The sequence below is a fragment of the Lithobates pipiens genome, unplaced genomic scaffold (assembly GCF_037356315.1).
Source record: "Lithobates pipiens isolate NorthernLeopardFrog02 unplaced genomic scaffold, aLitPip1_a1.2 Scaffold_1, whole genome shotgun sequence".
Classification (NCBI taxonomy): Eukaryota; Metazoa; Chordata; class Amphibia; order Anura; family Ranidae; genus Lithobates; species Lithobates pipiens.
In genome coordinates this window covers 188662273-188682870 of record NW_027507685.1, presented here as the reverse complement: position 1 = coordinate 188682870, position 20598 = coordinate 188662273, and the positions used below count along the sequence as shown (strand labels likewise).

The window sequence follows — 20598 nt, the reverse complement described above, 5'->3', positions numbered from 1 at the left end:
TGTTCTAACAGTATGGTGGACTGTGTCACTGGGGAAACACACAGATCCGTCTTTCTGCAGAAAGACAGGATCTGTGTGATCTTCCCTGTCAGAACGGAGATATGCCTTGTTTACACAGGCAAATCCCTGTTCTGTCACTGTGGATGGCCGGCAGACATAATCTGCCGGACCCACTGACTGGCTTCCCCACTGGCCAATCTGAGCGCTCACAAAAGCGAGATTCCCCTGCCGAAGTACACCTACGGTGATTCGCGGGATCATTGCCACAGTATAATGATGGCGGCTGGTCGGCGAGCGGTTAATAATAAAACCTGGAAGCCGATTGGTTATTATCCACAGCTGCACCAGATTTTGTGTGCATCAGTTTTAGTAAACAACGCCCTTTCTCTGTCTGCTGATTTTTTATTTTTTTTATGAAGTCCAATTTGAAGGTAAAAAAAAAAAAAACATTCACAGTTTTTAACTTTAATAGAAAAAGAATACAAGATTAAAAAAATTGGCAACAAATCCATTTAGCTTGTACCTAAAACTATGCATTGCAACAAAATCGTCCACCTTCAAATATATCTTGCAGCATAGTAAAAATCTACAATTCCTACTGTGCTTTCCAAACATTTTCACCACATTTTGCGCACAGTTTGGAGCTGTGCACATCTAGCAACTCAAAAGGAAATAAAAAGCAAAGTGAAGTTTGTTCTAATAAAATGGCATTCCCATGGTCACAAATCCTTTAGGCCAGTGAAGTCAGAACTTCTGATCTGCCAACTTGTTCAGGCTAGTGACAGGTTAGGCCTTAAAGGACAACTGGGCAGCATTTTAGTTCTCTCTGTAATTTCCTTGAAAGTAAATATAAGGACAAAGCATGGGAGCTGCTATTGCTGCCTTGTCTTTAGGGCTGTCATGCTGATCCTGGCTTCAATACCTACTGATTACCAGCAGAAGAAGTATGCTGTCAGCAAAGCTTGATGTCCTGCACGTTTGTTCAGGCCGGTGACTCACTAGTAATGCCAGGAGCAGGTCTAGCAAGCAGTGAGTGCTGGCAGCACCCTTACTTCAAACCTCAGATGTTCCCTTTACGAGAAGGCTGCCATTGCCAGCCTCTCCTTTATATCTTATAGTACAGAACCATTTAAAGTAAACCTATCATGAGAAATATGGGGGCTGTCATTGCTGACCTTAGTCTAAAAATGTTGGTCATGCCAACAACCCTCCTCTTTTGAGTAAGGTCTGGTTCACAGCTATGCAGATTGCATTATTCCAGGTGCAGTTTGTGTTTTTCAACACGTTGTTGGTCCATTGAAGTTTATGGAACCAGAAAAGAGTCCCTGGCCCTTTCCATAAAAAGCACAGATGTGAACATGACCCAAAGGAAAGCATGTTAAGTTGGACTGTAGTGTTCCTGCATAACTGTAAAAACTAAAAAATGCATAGGTGTGAACCAGGCCTAAAACCCATGGCACACATGCGTTCCTGGCAGCAAACCAGCCAGTGACCAAAATGCTATGCAAAGAAATGCTCCCCCATTTTGCACCCAGTTGCTCCCTCACTAGCAAATTACATTCAGCAAAGCAGCAACTCTTTACCCATCTAAACAGTGACTTGTACAGATCAATGCAACAGCCTACCCAACCTGGGACAAGCATGCAGATTGGAACTTCAGCATTTTCTAATCAACATGATTGTTTCCAGTTCAAGGACTCAAGTATTTGCCAAAGGATCTTTATACAGCCAATCAGCTAATGCTGCTAAAAGAAGGCCGGCAAAGGCAGACCCCATTATTTCCTCCTGACTAGTTAATTTTACATGGCAACTGTAACCAGGCTATCATTCAAGTATTTGCATATATACTGAACAGGAAATAAATGAGCCCCGAAACAAGCTCTTACTGATTTCTGTAGCAGCAGGTGCTGTGGATCAATTCATCCCTAAATTTCAAAGCCGAAACAATGTTTTCTCAGCAGCTTGGTTCACCCTGCTCTCCCCTTTCCCAGAGATCCAGCACTGGACACGAGTTTGGAAGGCCAAGTGAGATATGGAGGATTTCTGCATTTGCTGTGACCTGAGAAAAACTACTCTACACAGCTTGAAGCAACATAGGTCAGTGAAAGCTTGTTTAAAGCGCACTACTTGAATGCCCATTGCCTAGTCACAGGTTCACTTTAGTTATGCTGGGCAAGTGGAATGCTCCTTTTAATATGTAGCCATCAATAAAGAAAGAAAACAGTCTAGAATGAGCCTCATCTTTTTTTATGCTGCTGATGTTCATTGAAGAATTATAATACAAATTCCTCACTAAGGTGATCTCTGTACCTCTGACATGACCTATACGTCTACAAAGATCACACGGGATAGCATGTAAAAGATGACCTAATAGCTGGACATAACTGAAATTCTGTAGAGCATATTTATGTGTGGGCAGGTTTAGCGGTGGGGGTACAACATAATGTACTAAAAACTTATGTTAAAAGAATAAAAGCCACCTATCTTATGCGTCCCTGGACCCTACTGCTGTGCAACCAAACTGCCGATTAGGCTAATAGGGGTCCTTATAATCAGGATGCATAGGAGTGTAACCACAGGTAGAGCGTTTAGTTCAGAGAGGCAAGGGCAAGTTATTATACCTGAGACATCATGTAAAGACTCATAGAAATTAGTGCAAATAGTATCTGGAAGACAGGACCACTTATCCGTATTCCTCCCAGCAGCAGGATTCTACAGCCTGTACGGCTTTGGGAATTTAGCAAGGAGAGGGAAGGCCAAGTAATATCCAAGGCCAGACCCAATGATAACCGACAAGAAAATGGCAGAATTGTAGGACATGACACACAACATCAGAACATATCCAAGGAAAACCTGGGATGTGTGCAGCAGAGCCAATGAGGAGTGCAGGAACCACCATCTGTGTATAGAAAGAAAAGAACAATGAGAAATTAGACAGCCATTCTATCTTTTACATGAAACAAAAGCACTCTTACCTAGTAGGCAAGGTTGAAAAAAGATGCAAGTCCAACCTATGTGTGTGATTATACGTCAGTATTACATTGTATATCCCTGTCTTCTGGCGGTAGTAAGGGTTTGAATCTCTGTCCTGTTGTAATTGCCATCTGTGTCCCACTGTAGAGCCTTACACACCACAAATCATCAAGTACTGCCCAAAAGCTTTATTGAAGAGTTCTCACATCACAGTGGACAAAGGTGTAAAGTTTTATAGCCATGTGATCCACATGCCTGACGAGGGGTCCTGAGTGGCTTTGAAACGTTGCACTTTGTCCACTGTGATGTGATCACTCTAAATTAAAGCCTTTGTGGCTGGTACTCGAACTGTGGTGTGCTGGTGAATATCTGCGTTGATCTCCAGTACCAGCTGGCTATTGCTGCAGCACCCGCTACCCCTGGGCCTTATCCAGGAAAGTGTAGAATATTGACATTAACCACTGCAGAGCTTTCACCAGAGAGCCTGTGTGGTTACTTGGCAGGAAGCAGACAGAATCTCTCTAAGTGAAAGCACGTTGAGCAGAATGGGGAAAAAAAAATGAACAAAACTGTCACATTTAAAAGAAAACCACTACGAAATATGTAGGCTGCCAAAAATGACACTTTTAAAATGCTGTCTGCGATATTTTGAGTCCCAGACTGGAAACAAGTGTTATTAAAACAAAAACTCATGCTCTGCATACTTGCTCAAGATTAGGGACTCAAAAAGCACTGAGGCCAGTAGGTCAGCACAGCAGACAGGCTCAAGTAACATTTTAAGACCATCAATGGCAGCCCTTGCATTTCTCCAACCAATTTTTCCATCTCTGCTTGCTGTATTTCAGCTCTCCTCCTATCCCTTTACAAGCATATATTGATTATGGTCACAGAACGATGCTGCTGCCTTGATTCCCAAGAGCCAGCCCATACACTGTATGTAGGCAATGGGTTCTTAGGAAATGTACCCCTGGGTGGCGGGGTGGATGTCAATAAAAATGGACCTCCATAGGAAGAATGGTTTGTTCCACTTGTAGCTACTATCCTTCATTCTATTATACTGCTACGGTAACATGATTGGGAAGGTTGTTCCTCAAGATATTTTTATGCATGAAGCCTTCAAATGACAACCTGTCACATATGGCTTTATACATGAATTCAGAGGAACTACTATAATCAATATTTAGATTTCTTCAGCACAAAGTTATTAAAGTAGCAGTTCAGCCTAAAACTAAAATCTTGAAATCTACTCGCAGCAACACTCTAAAGACTACTAACCTGTCTAACCCTGTAAAGAAAAAAGAAAAAAAAGCTATACATACCTTTTCTGAAGCTGATCCGGTCGAGTCTCCAGCGGCTGATGCCGTGTGCAGGAGACAGCTGATAACGACTGGGAAGTGACACCACCAATAGAGTTACTATGGGGCTTCTGTCAGCTGCCTCTTCTGCCCACACAGAGAAGCCGCCATTGAAAGCTCAGCGTGGGACCAGATCGGAGCGGCTTCAGAAAAAGCTATGCATTTCTTCTTTACAGGGCTAGATATGTTAGTCTTGGAATATTGCTGCCAGTAGATTTATATAATTAGTAAGGTTGAATGAAGACACCAGTCCATCCGGTTCATCCAGAGTGAGTGTCTACAATTGTCCCTGTCCCTTGCACACTCACATCGGTCCCTACCCTCAAGGAGCCCACAATCCAAGGTCCCCATTCATATACTAGGGCCAATTTTGGACAGAAGCCAATTAACCTACCTGCATGTCTTTGGAGTGTGGGAGGAAACCGGAGTACCCAGAGGAAACCCACGCAGGCACAGGGAGAACATGCAAACTCCAGGCAGGTAGTGTCGTGGTTGGAATTCAAACCAGCGACCCTTTTTACTGCTAGGTGAGAGTGCTAACCACTACACCACTAGGCTGGGTTCACACTAGACAAGGATGTGGCTGACAGTAAGGGTCCGGTGCGTCCCTGTTCTTAGTTTCAGGGACAAATCGGGGCAGAATTTTTGTCTTAATTTGGCCCTTCAGTGTTTGAGCATTTTTAAGCTTTTTTTTTTAATCAATGGGATCAAAAATATGTTAAAATGCTGATGAGCCATGTTTTTTTGACGTTAGGGCTTTTTGCAGCTGAAAAAACTCCTCAGAACCCACTTGTTTTTGTGGGGTTTTTTCCAGCCAAAAACAGTTGCTGGCGAGTTTATGGACTGTAGAAAAAAACATCTCAAGCCAAAAACAGCAGCTGTAAAAAATGTCCAAAAACATCCAGTGTGCATGAGGCTTTAGAAGAAACTGGGGTTGATTTACTAAAACTAGAGAGAGTGTAAATCTGGAGCAGCTCTGCATAGAAACCAATAAGCTTCTAACTTCAGTTCGTTCAATTAAGCTTTGACAATAAAACCTGGAAGCCGATTGGTTTCTATGCATAGCTGCACCAGATTTTGCACTCTTGAGTTTTAGTAATACAACTCCAGTCTCAAAAACAAACCTATGATCCCCCCTTCTTTTCTAGGCCTAGTAAAAAATCCAAGCTTTCCAGTTTTTTGAAAAATAAGAAGTAGTAGTGCGTTTCTCTGACATGGGTACTAATGTGCCCCTACCTGGAAGAGACCGACAACATGGCCAGTTAGCGGTCCCTGACAAATGCAATTAAAGTGAAACCATGTCTTCCCACCCCCACATACCTAGAATATCGCTACTGGGTATATAAGTACCGTATTTATCGGCGTATAACACGCACTTTTTTCCCCTTAAAATCAGGTGAAAATCGTGGGGGGTGTGTTATACGCCGACCATACACACCCCCCGCCGTTTCAAAGCTTCTCTGCCGCTCTCGGTGGCTTTCGCCTATTTTCAGCCGCTCTCTGCTATTTTTGGCGGCTTTCGGAGAGCGTCCGAAAATAACCAAAAGTCACCGAGAAAGGCTGAGAGCTACCGAGCACCACCGAGATACACACAACATCCGCTCTGTATCTCGGCAGCCCCATTTTTAAATGGCAAAGACACTGGCAAGGTTGCAAATGACTGACAAGGCTGCATTAATGGGCATTTAAATGCAAGTTTTTTTCCTTAAAATTCCCTCCTAAACTTTGGGTGTGTGCGTTATACGCCGATAAATACGGTATATGTTTTATAGATTACCCAGCAAAAAAAAAAAAAGAATTTCTGAGCTTTTGTTTTGCTGGGTAATCTATAAACATATACTTATATACCCAGTAGCGATATTCTGTAGGGTCCCATGCCACCATCCTCACCTACTGTATGTTGTGTCATCAGGATGCCTGCTGTCTCTTCAGATTCTTGCAGTTGACCCCCTGCTGATGCACTTGCAAATACCAGGAAGAGACAGCTGCTCCCCTGAAGATGACCCATACTGCACAGGTTTCCTGACTTTTTTTTTTTTCTTGTAAGCTGCTGAAAATTTTCAAATCGAAAAGCCACATAGGAGGTTCTGCAGGAAGGATGAAGTCATCAATCTAGTAATTCTGGATTTGGAAACATATCCTATAAACCCTTAGACCTCCATACACACCATTATATTTTCTGCAGATTTTTGTCTTCAGATTTACCAAAACCATGTAGTGGAGGGGCCTGCCTGATTGCATACACGTTGAAGGTGTGGCCTCATATTATATGGTTCTGGTAAATCTGAAGACAAAAATCTGCAGAAAATCTAACAGTGTTTATGGGGTCTTATGCTGGGTTCACACTACTGCAAATTGGATGCAGGGTTTCAAATCCAGCATGTCTTATTGTTGATATTTTTCCCAGATTTAGGGCCCAGTCAGATCTTCATGTAGCATTTCTGTGCATCATTTTGAAAGGCACCCCCAGTGCACTGCTACAATAGCGGAGGCTTTGCCCACCTGCACTGCAGCACATCACTGTGCTACTCAAAAGGGAAATGTTCATCTTTTACGTTACATCTTCCACCTGTTTTTATGGTGTAACATTTTGCAGCAGCTGCAGCATTTTCCTGACCCTTATGACAGCAGGCCGGGGATACTCTCCCTGCACCCGCTGTCACTATTTGAAAATAACACGCCCCATGTAAATGAATGCTTACAAGAACCGTCAGCCGTTGCGACTGACTGCCTGTAGTTATTAATGACTTGCATAGATGCTGGCGAGTGCTCTTGTAGTTCATTGAGCTTCCTGCCTGCCCATGAGGTACAGGCAAACAGCTATGCTGAGAGTTTGCAGGAGCGCCAAGATTGCACCCACAATCTGCTGATCGGGGGAGCGATGTTCTGCAAGTTCCTAGTAAAAAAATTTAAATAAAATAAATGCAAGATTTTACCTGCAAAAAGTTGAGCATTTATGAATGTTTCCTTTAATAAGCAGCCCCAAGAACACATGGATTGCATTAGAACAAAGACAACATGGAACTTACCGACAGGTAGATGAAGAGTATTGGACAGATAAGGATCCCAGAGGCTCAGCATTCTCCCCAGGAGACAAGGGTCTATGTGTCAGCAGCGGGTCAGAGTTTGCAGAAACATTGGCTTCACTATCAGAAATCAGCGACGGTGACAGAGAGGAATCGGGAGTTAGCGGCAGAGTCAGCAGGACCCGGGATAGAAGATTGGACTTCAACACCTTGGAGAGCTCATAGATGACAGTGAGCATCAGAACGACCACACATGAAAGCAGAAGACCTGAGGAGACAACAGTCTGATATTCAGTCTAAACTTGCATGCCGCCAATGCCCTTTACCCATTCCCTCTCTAAAACACAATGTTTCTCAGGCAGGGTGGATAAATAAAAAAAATAGGATTTTTTTAAAATTTTAAATTGGATCTTTTTTCCTTTTGCGCTTTAACTGACTAACTCGCAATATTTTGTACTTTTTTGCTATAATATGCCCATTTTTTTTCCTTTATAAGCCAATTTTGTTCTCAGTTTAGTAAGATATGTATTCTACATATTTTTGGTAAAAAAAATCGCAATAAGCGTATATTGATTGGTATGCGCAAAAGTTAGAGCATCTACAAAATAGGGGATGGGGGAACCCAAGTCTTTTTTTTTCATTCAGCCAGCTGGACGAATCTACGGGCTGCATTATGAAACAAGTGTGCAGGTAAGCTTGCACAAATTATTTTAATTAATTTTATTGCACACAAATACAATGCAATACCTGTTTTTTGGTAAAATGAAAAAGATAATGTTGCATACGTAAACAGTGTTTGCACCACACAAGTGAGGTATTGCCACAAATTTTTGGAGCGAGAGCAATAATTCTAGCAGTAGACCTCCTCCGTAAATCGAATCATGTAACCCAAAAAAAAAAAAAGTATCGCCTATGGGGATTTTTTTAATTACCGTAATTTTTTCATTTGTCGCCATTCCACGAGCGTGCGCAATTTTGAAGCGTGACACGATAGGTATCTATTTACTTGGCCGAACATTATGTTTCATAGTTTACAAAAAAAGAAAATGGGGTAAATATTATGGGGTTTTTTTTATATTCATTAAATCTCACAGGTTTGCTAATCTGACAGAACACTGCTGCTTTTAAAATTCAACATCAAAACAGTTTCACGGACTTCCAAATACTGTATTTCACCATATAAGCCGAGTTTATGGGTAAAAATAAGTGTGAAATGCAAGACTTCTGTGGGTGTAAAAAGATGTCCGCTTGCCGCCTTATGACTGTAGGCTTACTGTGGACGAGTGCGGGGTAAAGCAAGATGTCCGCGACGGAACATCACTTCCGTTGCATATTCTGATGGGTAGTGGCTTTCTGATAGAACACCTGCTCTTCAAGTAGTTATATGCTTACCTGTAGGTACAAGTCACCAAGCGGTGTTTACTATAGTTTAAGTACAACTAATTCCGCGTACACACGACCGGACTTTCCGGCAGACTAGTTCCGACAGAATGAATCCGATCGTGTGTGGGCTAATCCGATCGTTTTAAAAATCAGACGGACCTAGAAATAGATTCAATTCCTATAGGGAAAACCGTTCGTCAACATGCTGGTCCGACGGACCAAATACAACGCAAGGGAAGCTATTGGCTACTGGCTATTGAACTCCTTTTTTTAGTCCCGTCGTACGTCATCACATTCAAAACGAACAGACTTTCAAACTGACTTAGCCCACTCATGTATGGGCAAGTCTGTTCGTTCCCGGAGTTCCGTCTGACTTTCCGTCAGACCTAGTCTGCCGGAAAGTCCGGTCGTGTGTACGCGGCAAAAGGTATATGACCATTAGGTATTAAACTCCACTTGCATCACATTTTGGTGGGCTAGTAGCATTGGCTCAGTATAGAACTCATCTTTTCCATGAATGCAGACACAGTGCACAAAACTACTTTTAATGTCATTGGCCCCCATTGCTGTCAACCACAGCCGCAGCTCTATGTGTCTTATAAAAAAAACACACAGAGGAGAGCTTAGGAGCGAGCAAGCACCAGTGCCCCCATTGCAAGCTGCTTGCCCTGGGGGCACTGGTCAAGAGGGAGGAGCCAGGAGTGCCGGTGGGGGACCCGAGAAAAGGAGGATTGGGGTTACTCTGTGCAAAACCACCACACAGAGCAGGCAAGTATGACTTTTTTTATTTATTTTTTTAAACATCCAAACCGCTAATGACATTTTAAATAGGTAAAAACCTTCTGCCTTTAAAACCACTTCACTCATTCTGAAAAGGGCACATTCTGTGTGTGACTAAATGGCACATGTTAATGAGACATAACATGCGTGCACTAATGACCCACCGTGGACTGTGCAGGTCCTAATCCAGTCTTGAAAGAGAAGTTTGGGAATGTTAAAAAAAATAAAATAAAATCCTATTTCACCTAGATGACTGCAGATGTCCCCCGCCACCCCCAAGACCTAGAAATGAGCAATCAAACACCACTGATCACTCAGCTCTCTGTCTGCAGAGAGCTGGTGAAAGTCAATCATGGGTTTCTTCACCCACTGGAGTTCTGGGCTGTGGAGGAGGTGGGACTCACTGAGAGGCTGAGCCAGCTGCCGGTCCAGGCTCCTGGGCAGAACTCACTTGTGCAGCTTAGATTGAACCATTTTATTTTTTAACTCCAGTTCCCTTTCCCATCACCCACAGGAAGTGATTCATAAACTCATGACACCTCGTGTGCGTTAATGCAGTCTTATGAGTCCATCAACCACCAAATGCGATTCTAAGAATGAGCACAGTCCACTGGTACAGCTTAGACTGAACTTTATTGTCCCGTCCCGTCCCGTCCCCTCTCCCATCACTCAGAGGATGTGATGCATAAACTCATGACACCAAACGCCCTATGAGGCAGAAATGGGACATTATCTTATCAAAAAGATATTTTAAATGAAAGCAGCTCTGAATTACTGACACCATAAAGTGCCCGATGGAACCTAAATGTTAAATAAAATCCCCCACCCAGTGCCGCCAGAGACCACAGAACGTCCTGTGCAATAGGGACAGGCCCTTCGGACACTCAGAGCTCCATTGTGGCACAAAACTAAACGGACCTACACTGTATAACCAAAAGTATTACAGAGATCATGTGTATCCAGTGAAGGGTATTGTTAATGTTACAGCAAACAATGACAATTTAGAGAATTGTGTGGTGAATTCAAATATCTCATGCACATGGGCACCTGGGGCCATAAACTGTAAAAAGCGATGGACCAGGAGATGGACACTACAGGAAGTATTGGGGTCTTCAGCTGGCAAGTTCTCACCATTAGAGTGCTGTTCAGAGGAGAAGGTAGCAGGACAGGTATTTACCGTATATACTCGAGTATAGGCCGACCCGAATATAAGCCGAGGCCCCCAATTTACCCCCAAAAAAACTGGCAAACTTATTGACTCGTGTATAAGCCGAGGGTGAGACATGCCTGTCCATCCCTGTGTGTGTGTCCGTCCATCCCTGTGTGTCCGTCCATCCCTGTGTGTCCGTCCATCCATCCCTGTGTGTCCGTCCATCCATCCCTGTGTGTGTGTGTGTCCATCCATCCATCCATCCCTGTGTGTGTGTGTCTCCATCCATCCATCCATCCATCCCTGTGTGTGTGTGTCTCCATCCATCCATCCCTGTGTGTGTGTGTCTCCATCCATCCATCCATCCCTGTGTGTGTCTCCATCCATCCGTGTGTGTGTGTGTGTGTGTGTGTGTGTGTGTGTGTGTGTGTGTGTGTGTGTGTGTGTGTGTGTGTGTGTGTGTGTGTGTGTGTGTGTGTGTGTGTGTGTGTGTGTGTCCAGCCTACCTTTGTCCCGAGCCTCCGTCCCGTGCCTTGCCTCCTTGCATCCGTCCCGTGTCGTGCCTTGCCTTGCCCCCGTCCCGTCCCGTCCCGTGCCGTGCCGTGCCGTGCCTTGCCTTGCCTCCGTCCCGTGCCCTCTTCGTCGGCGGCCATTGTAAAATTCAAAAGCTGCGCCGCCGCCTTCGCCTGTGATAGGCGGAACACTGAATTTCCCAGCAGCCTGTGTTCCGCCTATCACAGACGTCGTATCATCCTCGTCCGTAGTACGAGGATGATACGATGTCCGTGATAGGCGGAACACAGGCTGCTGGGAAATTCAGTGTTCCGCCTATCACAGGCGAAGGCGGAGCCGGAGGCGCGGCTTTTGAATAGAATGGCCGCTGTCTGTCTGCTCGACACGCTGATCGAGCGGGCAGACAGCGATGACTCGAGTATAAGCCGAGGGGGGCACTTTCAGCCTCAAAAAAGAGGCTGAAAATCTCGGCTTATACTCGAGTATATACGGTACTAGTTTTTTGGGGTTTTTTTGTTTTGTACTGAAAACTGGATTAAAGCTGTTGTAAATGATTACATATACCCAGTAAAGTGATTGGCCCCAGGAGATACACAGAGGTGAAACAAATCCTCCTCCTAAGTTGAACCTGTTTATCTGCAGTTTTCTCTATATCTGTTTAAAGTGGTTGTAAACCCTAAAAAACAACAACCTGCAAGACAAAGAAATAATGCGCTGGTACGCAAAGCATACTAGCGCATTATGAATTACTTACCTGAGATCGAAGCCCCCTCAGCGGTCCTCGTTCACCGATCCAGTAGCCGCCATCACTCCTGGAGTTACTTCCAGGTATCGCAGGCTCTGGCAGAGCCGCGATGATGGCACTTGCATGCGGAGCCACCGGTAACAGCAGTCTCACTGAAGCAACAGCACGTCCGTGGAGGTTTAGGACATATCCAGTGTAGCTACAGGTAAGCCTAATTATAGGCTTACCTGTAGCAAAAGGTGGTTGTAAAGGGTTTACAACCACTTTAAAGTCCATAATTTATAAAGTTTGTCTGAGCTGTCAGAAAAAAGGGGGCGGAGAGCTGAAGTTACACTCTACAGATCAGAGTGAGGGAGAGAACGGACAGCCAGTTAGAGGGAAGGGACACCCCTCCCTTCACACAGCACACAGGAACAGAGCTGAGACTGTCGATCACAAGTTTTGTGTCAGAGGTCCTTCCCCATCACCCTTTGTCTCTTGGTGTCAGGAGAACTTGTCAGAAGGGACACATGCTGATGGCAGAGGAATAGGGCAGCAGACAGAAATTAGACATCGTACTCTGGATTGATACAAGTACACACTATAGAGTGAAGTACACACTATAGATCTGTGGTTCTCAACCTGGGGGGGGGGGGGGGGGGGGGGTCGAATGACGATTTGCCAGGGGTCACCAAATCCTGTGCTGTTCCTGAAGCCTGCATCGCTCTCACAGCTTTTTTGCAGCCACCCGGCTGGGCTGTTCCTGAAGCCCGCAGCCGCCCACTCAGCCTCTTTGCAACCGCACATTCAGTTCATGGCATAGGTGGGGGGCAGAGACTAGATGTCAGCTGAATGGTGAGGAATGTGGAGTGGGAGGGGGCTGGAGGAGACCCCATCTCCTGATTTCAGCATAGGTGTCACTGCTATGAGACACCACAAAGAGACACAGTGAAGCCAGAGACACAACGAGTAACAGTACCTTTGATTATAGTTGCCATTAAAAGTCCCCACTACAGTTCTCAAATCAGATGACCTTGATCAAGAGCACCCAAGTTGGCTGATCAGAACTCCCCGCCAGCACTGCCACTTATCCCATTTCCCTCACCCCCCACCAAGGAGTAAGAGAAGGAATAAAAATAGAATATATGAAAGGGAGAGGAAAAAAAAAAAAAAAAAAAAAGAGGGGGAGGAACAAAAATAAGTAAAGAAAAAATAAGAGAAAGAACAAGACAGACAGCTAGAGAGAGGGATGGGGGGGAAAAAAAAAAAAAAAAAAAGAAAGAAAATTAGGATAGAGAGAGATAAAAGGGAAAGAAATAAGATCAAAGAGTGGTATATCCTAAAATGTACAATGATGGGTTTTAACCACTTAACCCCCGGACCAATTTGCAGCCAAAGGACCAGGCCCCTTTTTGTGATTCAGCACTGCATCACTTTAACTGTAATTGCACGGTCATGTGACGCGGCTCCCAAACAAAATTGGCATCCTTTTTTTCCCCACAAATAGAGCTTTCTTTTGGTGGTATTTGATCACCTCTGGTTATTTTTTGCGCTATAAACAAAAATAGAGTGACAATTTTTGCTATAATAAATATCCCCAAAAAAATACAAAAAAAAAATATTTTTTTCCCACAGTTTAGGCCAATAAGTATTCTTCTACATATTTTTGGTTAAAAAAAAACAAAAAAAAACAAACAACGCAATTAGCGATTATTGATTGGTTTGCGCAAAAGCTATAGCGTTTACAAAACGGGATAGTTTTATAGCATTTTTATTAATAGATTTTTTTTTTTACTAGTAATGGCGGCGAACAGCGATTTTTATTGTGACTGCGACATTATGGCAGACACATCGGACATTTTTGACACATTTTTGGGAACACTGTCCTTTATACACCAATGAGTGCTATTTAAATGCACTGATTCCTGTGTAAATGACACTGGCAGTGAACGAGTTAACCCTTAGGGGGCGGGGAGGGGTTAAGTGTGTGTGTGTGTGTGTGTGTGTGTGTTTTGTTTTGTTTTTTTAACTGTAGGGGGCGTGGCTTGGCATCTGACGTCATTGATCGTCTTTCCCTATAACAGGGAACAGACGATCAGTGACAGGCTCAGTAGGAAGCACAGGGAGAGGTTTGTTTACACTTACCTCTCCTCGTTCTTCAGCTCTGTGACCTGATCAGGGGACACCAACGGCGATCGGGTCCACTGGTCCTGCGGTCATGGTGCTCAGGACCAGGTCGGGAGCGCGCCACCGGCGGTGTGCTCCCGACCCACGGCTAGGCACTTAAAGAGCCATGTGCAGGTACGTGATCGTGCCCAGCCGTGCCATTCTGCCGACGTATATGTGCAGGAGGCAGTCCTTAAGCAGTTAATATTGTATGAGTGGAAGAGACTCAGGGAGTGCTAAATGTCTGTGGGTTAGGGGTGCAAATTACTTGACTTGCCTTGGGTGCTGACAACCCACTCTACGAAAATATCTTTACTGTTAGGGGTCCCCACAACTCAGGAAATTTTATCATGCTTTGTTATTGTTTGCTATACATGCTTTGTTTTTATTTCAGGTCTGATGTGTAAAACCACTTTAAAGCGGAGGTCCACCCTAAAGTGGACCTTCCGCTCATCGGAACCCTCCCCCCCTCCGGTGCCACAATCGGCACCTTTCAGGGGGGAGGGGGGTGCAGTTACCTGGATAATCCAGGTAACTGCACCCACTTCCGGGATAGCTCTCTGCGGAAAGGGGCGTAACTTACGCCCCTTTCCGCAAGTGCCCCGCTGCCTGCTGGGAAACACACAGATCCCAGAGGCAGTGGGGAGCGTCCTTATTGCGCAGCGCGATTCGCGCATGCGCAGTAGGGAACCGGGAAATGAAGCCGAAAGGCTCCATTTCCTGATTCCCATACCCAAGATGGCGGCGGCAGGACCCGACAGACGACCTAGAGATCGGCTTCGGGTGCCGACATCGCGGGCGCGCTGGACAGGTAAGTGTCACTATTTTAAAAGTCAGCAGCTGGTGGACTCCCGCTTTAAAAACAAAATCCAACCTAAATAAATTCTGTCTGTGTGTATTTTTACTTGAACCTTTGCATCCTTTGTGTATTTGTTCTGGCACTTTGCCCCTCTACAGGAGCTTCCTGTAATAAAGACACAGTGAGTGGTCGTCTCTTCACCAAAAAAGTTGACCCAGTCAACTCATTGGGTAACACTCTATCCAGCTATGTTCTCTGTGAGGCCCTGCCTGATGCCACACAACCTGTGCAAAGAAAACCTACATCCACACTGTGCACTGCAGTCCCATTCATTCCCAGGGGACAACCATACTCAGCAGGACTACTGCTGGTCACCAAGAATACAGGCCTCCCATGGGAACAAATAGGGCTGTGGTAAATAAGCATAGTGTAAGGCGAGCAGACTAAGGGTGCATTCACACCTGAGCATTTTCTGCTCGTAAAACAGTCATCTCAAAAGTACCAAAACACCCAACATGCAAGATCCCATTCATTTTAAAGGGCCCCTGTTTAGATCTAAGCGTTCTGTCACCTGAAGCTCAAAAATGTCAAATGAGCTTCTTTTTAGGCAGATTACAGGCGGGTTTTCTGCTTTTTTACACTGGTGACCTTTTGACCTGTACAAAATTTTGGCAAAAATTGCTGTGACACACGCAACTTCCCACCTGAAAAAAAAATTTGCTCAGGTGTGAATGCAGTCTTAAGGTTTACTTTTCAAAGACTGTGCAGCACCTTGCAGGGCCCCATGGTGAACATTGCTGGATCAGGGATGACATTTTATATGTTTCTGTGTGGTTGCACTTGGCCTTTGCTGGAACTAATTAAACAGATAACTTCACCAAGCAGAACTTGTACTTTAAATGTTCATGCATAATTCTGGACTGGGTAGACTTCGTAAATTTCACATTGATGGTTCCACCCATGCCTGATGGTCCAGAGCAACCTTACAAAGCTAGTCAAGAGGGTTGCGCCATGCTTTCATTTTTAACATACAAACAGCAAATGAACAGCGCAGCTTTCAAATAAAAAAAATTAATTAAAAAATTAATAAAATGTGTAAATTTTGCAGTGTAAACCTAGCCACTGACTGCAGAAATTGACTTTCTAATCAATGTTCTGCTTCATTCATCTGCAAATCAAAGGGATGACCTTCAATTGAAATATGGATGTCAGTTAAAGAAAAATTCCAGGTATAAATATTTCATACAGTTACATTAGTACAGCTTGGACCAATGTAACTATGTATATACTATACCTGCCTGACACCGCTGGAATCTGGGAATCACTGAACGACACATAGCCATTTCTGTGATCTTCACTTCTGGGCTCTGGGCCGAGCGGCTGCCCTGCAGCATTCTAAACACAGGAGGTCAGGTGCCATTCAGAGAATGCTTTGCATCTTCTGAAACACACTGCCTGGCTCAGGATCGTGCCCAGATAGATGCCCCCTCAGCACATGGCTTTTTATAAGAACTGCAAAAAAAAGGATCTGATTAGAAAGGTAGAGCTGCCCTGCGTCCTCTGCACACAGCCTGTGGTATCCCAAGGGGACTCTCCTACTTCTTATCTTTGACTATAATATGTCCAGCCTTTATGTTGTAGATAACCGAGAAAGGGAATGGTTGCATAGTCCTAAAAAAAATTATTTATTTTTTTTAAAACCCTGGGCAGGGCTGACACCATTCAGTTCACAAAAATAAAGGAAACAAAGCCTGAGATTAAAACGAACGCAGCCGATGCATCCAAAATAATCTGCAGTATATCACATTGTGCTTGGGTTTAGATATGCTTTAAACAAACTGCAATTTCAGTTCCCCCAACTACATATTACAGTGGGAAAAAAATAATAATCGAATCATTCAATTCTGTAAACTCTGTGCAGAAAAGGAACCGGTCAGGTCACAAATATAGAAACTGTCATTGCCAAGTCCCTGACTTCCTTCTTACTTACTTGTTTTTCACTACTAATGACTTGGAGCATGTATGGGCATATCAACTATTCCCACACTTCACAGGCTGCATGCTTTTCCCAGTTTACCCCACTTCTCAGTTAGAGAAGGACAAGAATAACTGCATCTATCCTCCTACTCATATTTTTAAGTCATTCTAAAGCTGACCATACCCCGAGTGGATTTTGGCCAAATCCTGATGAGATGGCCTCTTGGCTGCCTCCCACCCAAAACATCCTTCAATACAAAAAAACAAAAAGGAGTGGACATAACACTGTCAGCTAAATGATACGGCTGCATTCAGTAAGATGAAGCCATTTGGTTTTCTGAAAGCAGCTGGCAATGGCTGTCAGAAAAGAAAAGCCAACACTTTAGATACATCTATCAGAAAGCATCGCACAGGTGAGCAAGTCCTAATGAGTAGTGATGGACGAACTTCCGACGGGACGTTTCGCGAACGCGAAACGCGAACGGGCACAAACGTTCGCGAAAACGACCGTTCGCCGCGGGCTCCATTGACTTCAATGGGAGGCGAATTTCGCAAACCTTTAGGTCGAATTTGCGGCCACGGGGTAATTATTAGGGGGTAGCACGTAGTCCCACCACCTGGACAATAGCATAATACATGTATGAGGTGAATTTGGGATCGATAACTACAAGCATTTTTTTTTTATTTGGGAAATTGTTCTGACAATTCAGGACTATGGAGCTAATGAAGGCAATGGAGGAGAGGGAAGGTCAGGGACCAGGGTAGGCAAACAAGAGGGTGCAGGAGATACAGAGCACTGACAGCAGCACCGTAATACAGAGCACTGACATCAGCACCGTGACATACAGCGCTGACAGCAGCTCCGTGACATACAGCGCTGACAGCAGCTCCGTGACATACAGCGCTGACAGCAGCTCCGTGACATACAGCGCTGACAGCAGCTCCGTGACATACAGCGCTGACAGCAGCTCCGTGACATACAGCGCTGACAGCAGCACCGTGACATACAGCGCTGACAGCAGCTCCGTGACATACAGCGCTGACAGCAGCTCCGTGACATACAGCGCTGACAGCAGCTCCGTGACATACAGCGCTGACAGCAGCTCCGTGACATACAGCGCTGACAGCAGCTCCGTGACATACAGCGCTGACAGCAGCACCGTGACATACAGCGCTGACAGCAGCTCCGTGACATACAGCGCTGACAGCAGCTCCGTGACATACAGCGCTGACAGCAGCTCCGTGACATACAGCGCTGACAGCAGCTCCGTGACATACAGCGCTGACAGCAGCTCCGTGACATACAGCGCTGACAGCAGCTCCGTGACATACAGCGCTGACAGCAGCTCCGTGACATACAGCGCTGACAGCAGCTCCGTGACATACAGCGCTGACAGCAGCTCCGTGACATACAGCGCTGACAGCAGCTCCGTGACATACAGCGCTGACAGCAGCTCCGTGACATACAGCGCTGACAGCAGCACCGTAAGCAGCCCCAGGAGGAAGTCAGCACAGCACAGGGATGGTGTGATCCCCTCATAATAAGAACCCCCAGGAGGAAGTCAGCACAGCACAGGGATGGTGGGAGCCCCTCATAATAAGAACACCCAGGAGGAAGTCAGCACAGCACAGGGATGGTGGGAACCCCTCATAATAAGCAGCCCCAGTAGAAATATGACACCGCTCAACCTCTTCAAAGAGGAGGGTAGGGGCATATAGTACGGTGTGCTTTTTTGGGTCAGGGAAGTGAGCCAAATGAATTAAGAAGGTCTGTGTGCTTGATTCCAAAAATTGTTTATAGACATATACATGGTCTACTGATCACATGTGTTGAATTCCTCCGAGATCCATGCCTCATTCATTTTTAGAAATGTGAGGTAGTTAACACTGTGGTGAGCTAGGCGAGTACGCTTATCGGTCACAATCCCCCCTGCTGCGCTGAACGTCCTTTCGGACAGGACACTGGATGAGGGGCAAGCCAACAGTTCGATTGCAAATTGGGCAAGCTCTGGCCAGAGGTCAAGCCTGCCCACCCAGTAGTCTAGGGGTTCATCACTCCTCAGAGCGTCCACATCGGCCGTTAACCCAATGTAGTCGGACACCTGACGGTCTAGGCGTTCCCTGATGCTGGATCCGGATGACACCTGTCGATGGGTCGGCTGAAAGAATGACCTCATATCCGAAGTCACCAACACATCTTCAAACCGGCCTCTTCTTGCAGGCGCTGTTGGATTGGTACCCGCAAATCCTTCTCTGGGAGTGGGAATTGCTCCTCTGCCAGCGCACGCAAAAGCAGAATGCAGCATTTCTCGAAGCAAGGCCTGGAAGTGCTGCATTCTGACAGCCCTCTGCGACGGCGGTAACATTTCCGCCATTTTGTGTTTGTACCGGGGGTCTAAGTACGTTGCCACCCAGTACTGGTCCTTGACCCTCATGCTTTTTATACGGGGGTCCCTATTAAAACACTGGAGCATGAAGGCCCCCATTTGCACTAAAGTGGAAGCGGTGTGGTGGCCTGGCTCCTGCTCATCATCCAGGATAATGTCGTCCTCTTCATTCTCCTCTCCCCATCCTCGCACAACAGGGATCCCAGAAAGGTTTAAAGCATGCTCTTCTTGCTCCTGCTCATCCGCCCCGGCACCATCCTCCTCTGACTCCTCATCAGACTCCTGTTGTTGACTTGTCTCAGATAGAGTAGCCCCCCCTGGGAATTCATCCAGCATTGCGACTTCCTCATCTTCCCGCTCCTGCTCCTCCACAGCCTGATCAATGACACGACGCAATGCACGCTCCAGAAAGAAGGCATAAGGTACCATGTCACTGATGGCGCCATGGCTGCGACTGACCAGTTTGGTGATCTCCTCAAATGGCCGCAGAAGTCTGCATGTGTCGCGCATGAGCAGCCACTGGCGCGGTGAAAAAAAACCCAGCTCCCCAGAACCGTTTCTTTCGCAGAGTTCATACAGGTAGACGTTAACTGCACGTTTCTGCTGGAGCAGCCTATCAAGCATATAGAAGGTTGAGTTCCATCGCGTCGGGCAATCGCAAATAAGACGTCTGACCGGCAGATGGTGTCGCCGCTGAATGTCAGCAAGGCGAGCCATGGCCGTGTAAGATCTTCTGAAATGGGCCAAGATTTTCCTTGCCTGCCGCAAGATGTCCTGGACCCCAGGGTATTTGACAAGGAATCGCTGCACGACCAAGTTTAAGACGTGTGCCATGCACGGCACGTGCGTGATTTTGCCCTGTTTCAATGCGCTAAGCAGATTGGCACCGTTGTCACACACCACTTTACCAACTGTCAAATTGAGCGGTGTTAGCCACTCATCTGCCTGTGAACGCAAAGCTGAAAGGAGTGCCGGGCCAGTGTGGCTCTTTGCTTCCAGGCACAACAGACGCAGCACGGCATGGCAACGTCTCACCTGGCATGTGGAATAGGTTCTGGGGAGCTTGGGCGGTGCAGTGGAAGAGACGCTAGCAGCGGAAAAGGAGGAGGCAGCTGAGGAGGAGAGGGAGGAGGATGGAGTAGGAGGAGGAGAAGAAGAGTCAGGCCTGCATGCAATCCGTGGCGGTAAAACCAAATCTACACGGGTGCCACGGGTTACATGCTTGACGGCCGTCAGAAGGTTCACCCAGTGGGCAGTAAAACTGATATACCTTCCCTGCCCGTGTTTGCTAGACCACGTGTCTGTGGTCAGATGTATCTTGGCACCGACACTGTGTGCCAGAGATACATTCACTTGCCGCTGAAC

At 45.8% G+C, this 20598-nt stretch overlaps 1 protein-coding gene across 1 annotated transcript in view; it reads right to left on the bottom strand.

Annotated features, from left to right (window-relative positions):
• Nucleotides 1-2522: 2522 nt before the first annotated feature.
• Nucleotides 2523-20598, bottom strand: part of SLC31A2 (solute carrier family 31 member 2) — a 33155-nt gene continuing 15079 nt past the window's right edge. Inside the window, exons 3-4 of the mRNA XM_077479036.1 lie at nt 7358-7622; nt 2523-2899 (exon numbers count right to left, since the gene is read on the bottom strand). Of these exons, the coding sequence (XP_077335162.1) occupies nt 2713-2899; nt 7358-7622 (452 nt within the window). The 3' untranslated portion in view covers nt 2523-2712. The remainder of the gene's footprint in view (nt 2900-7357; nt 7623-20598) is intronic.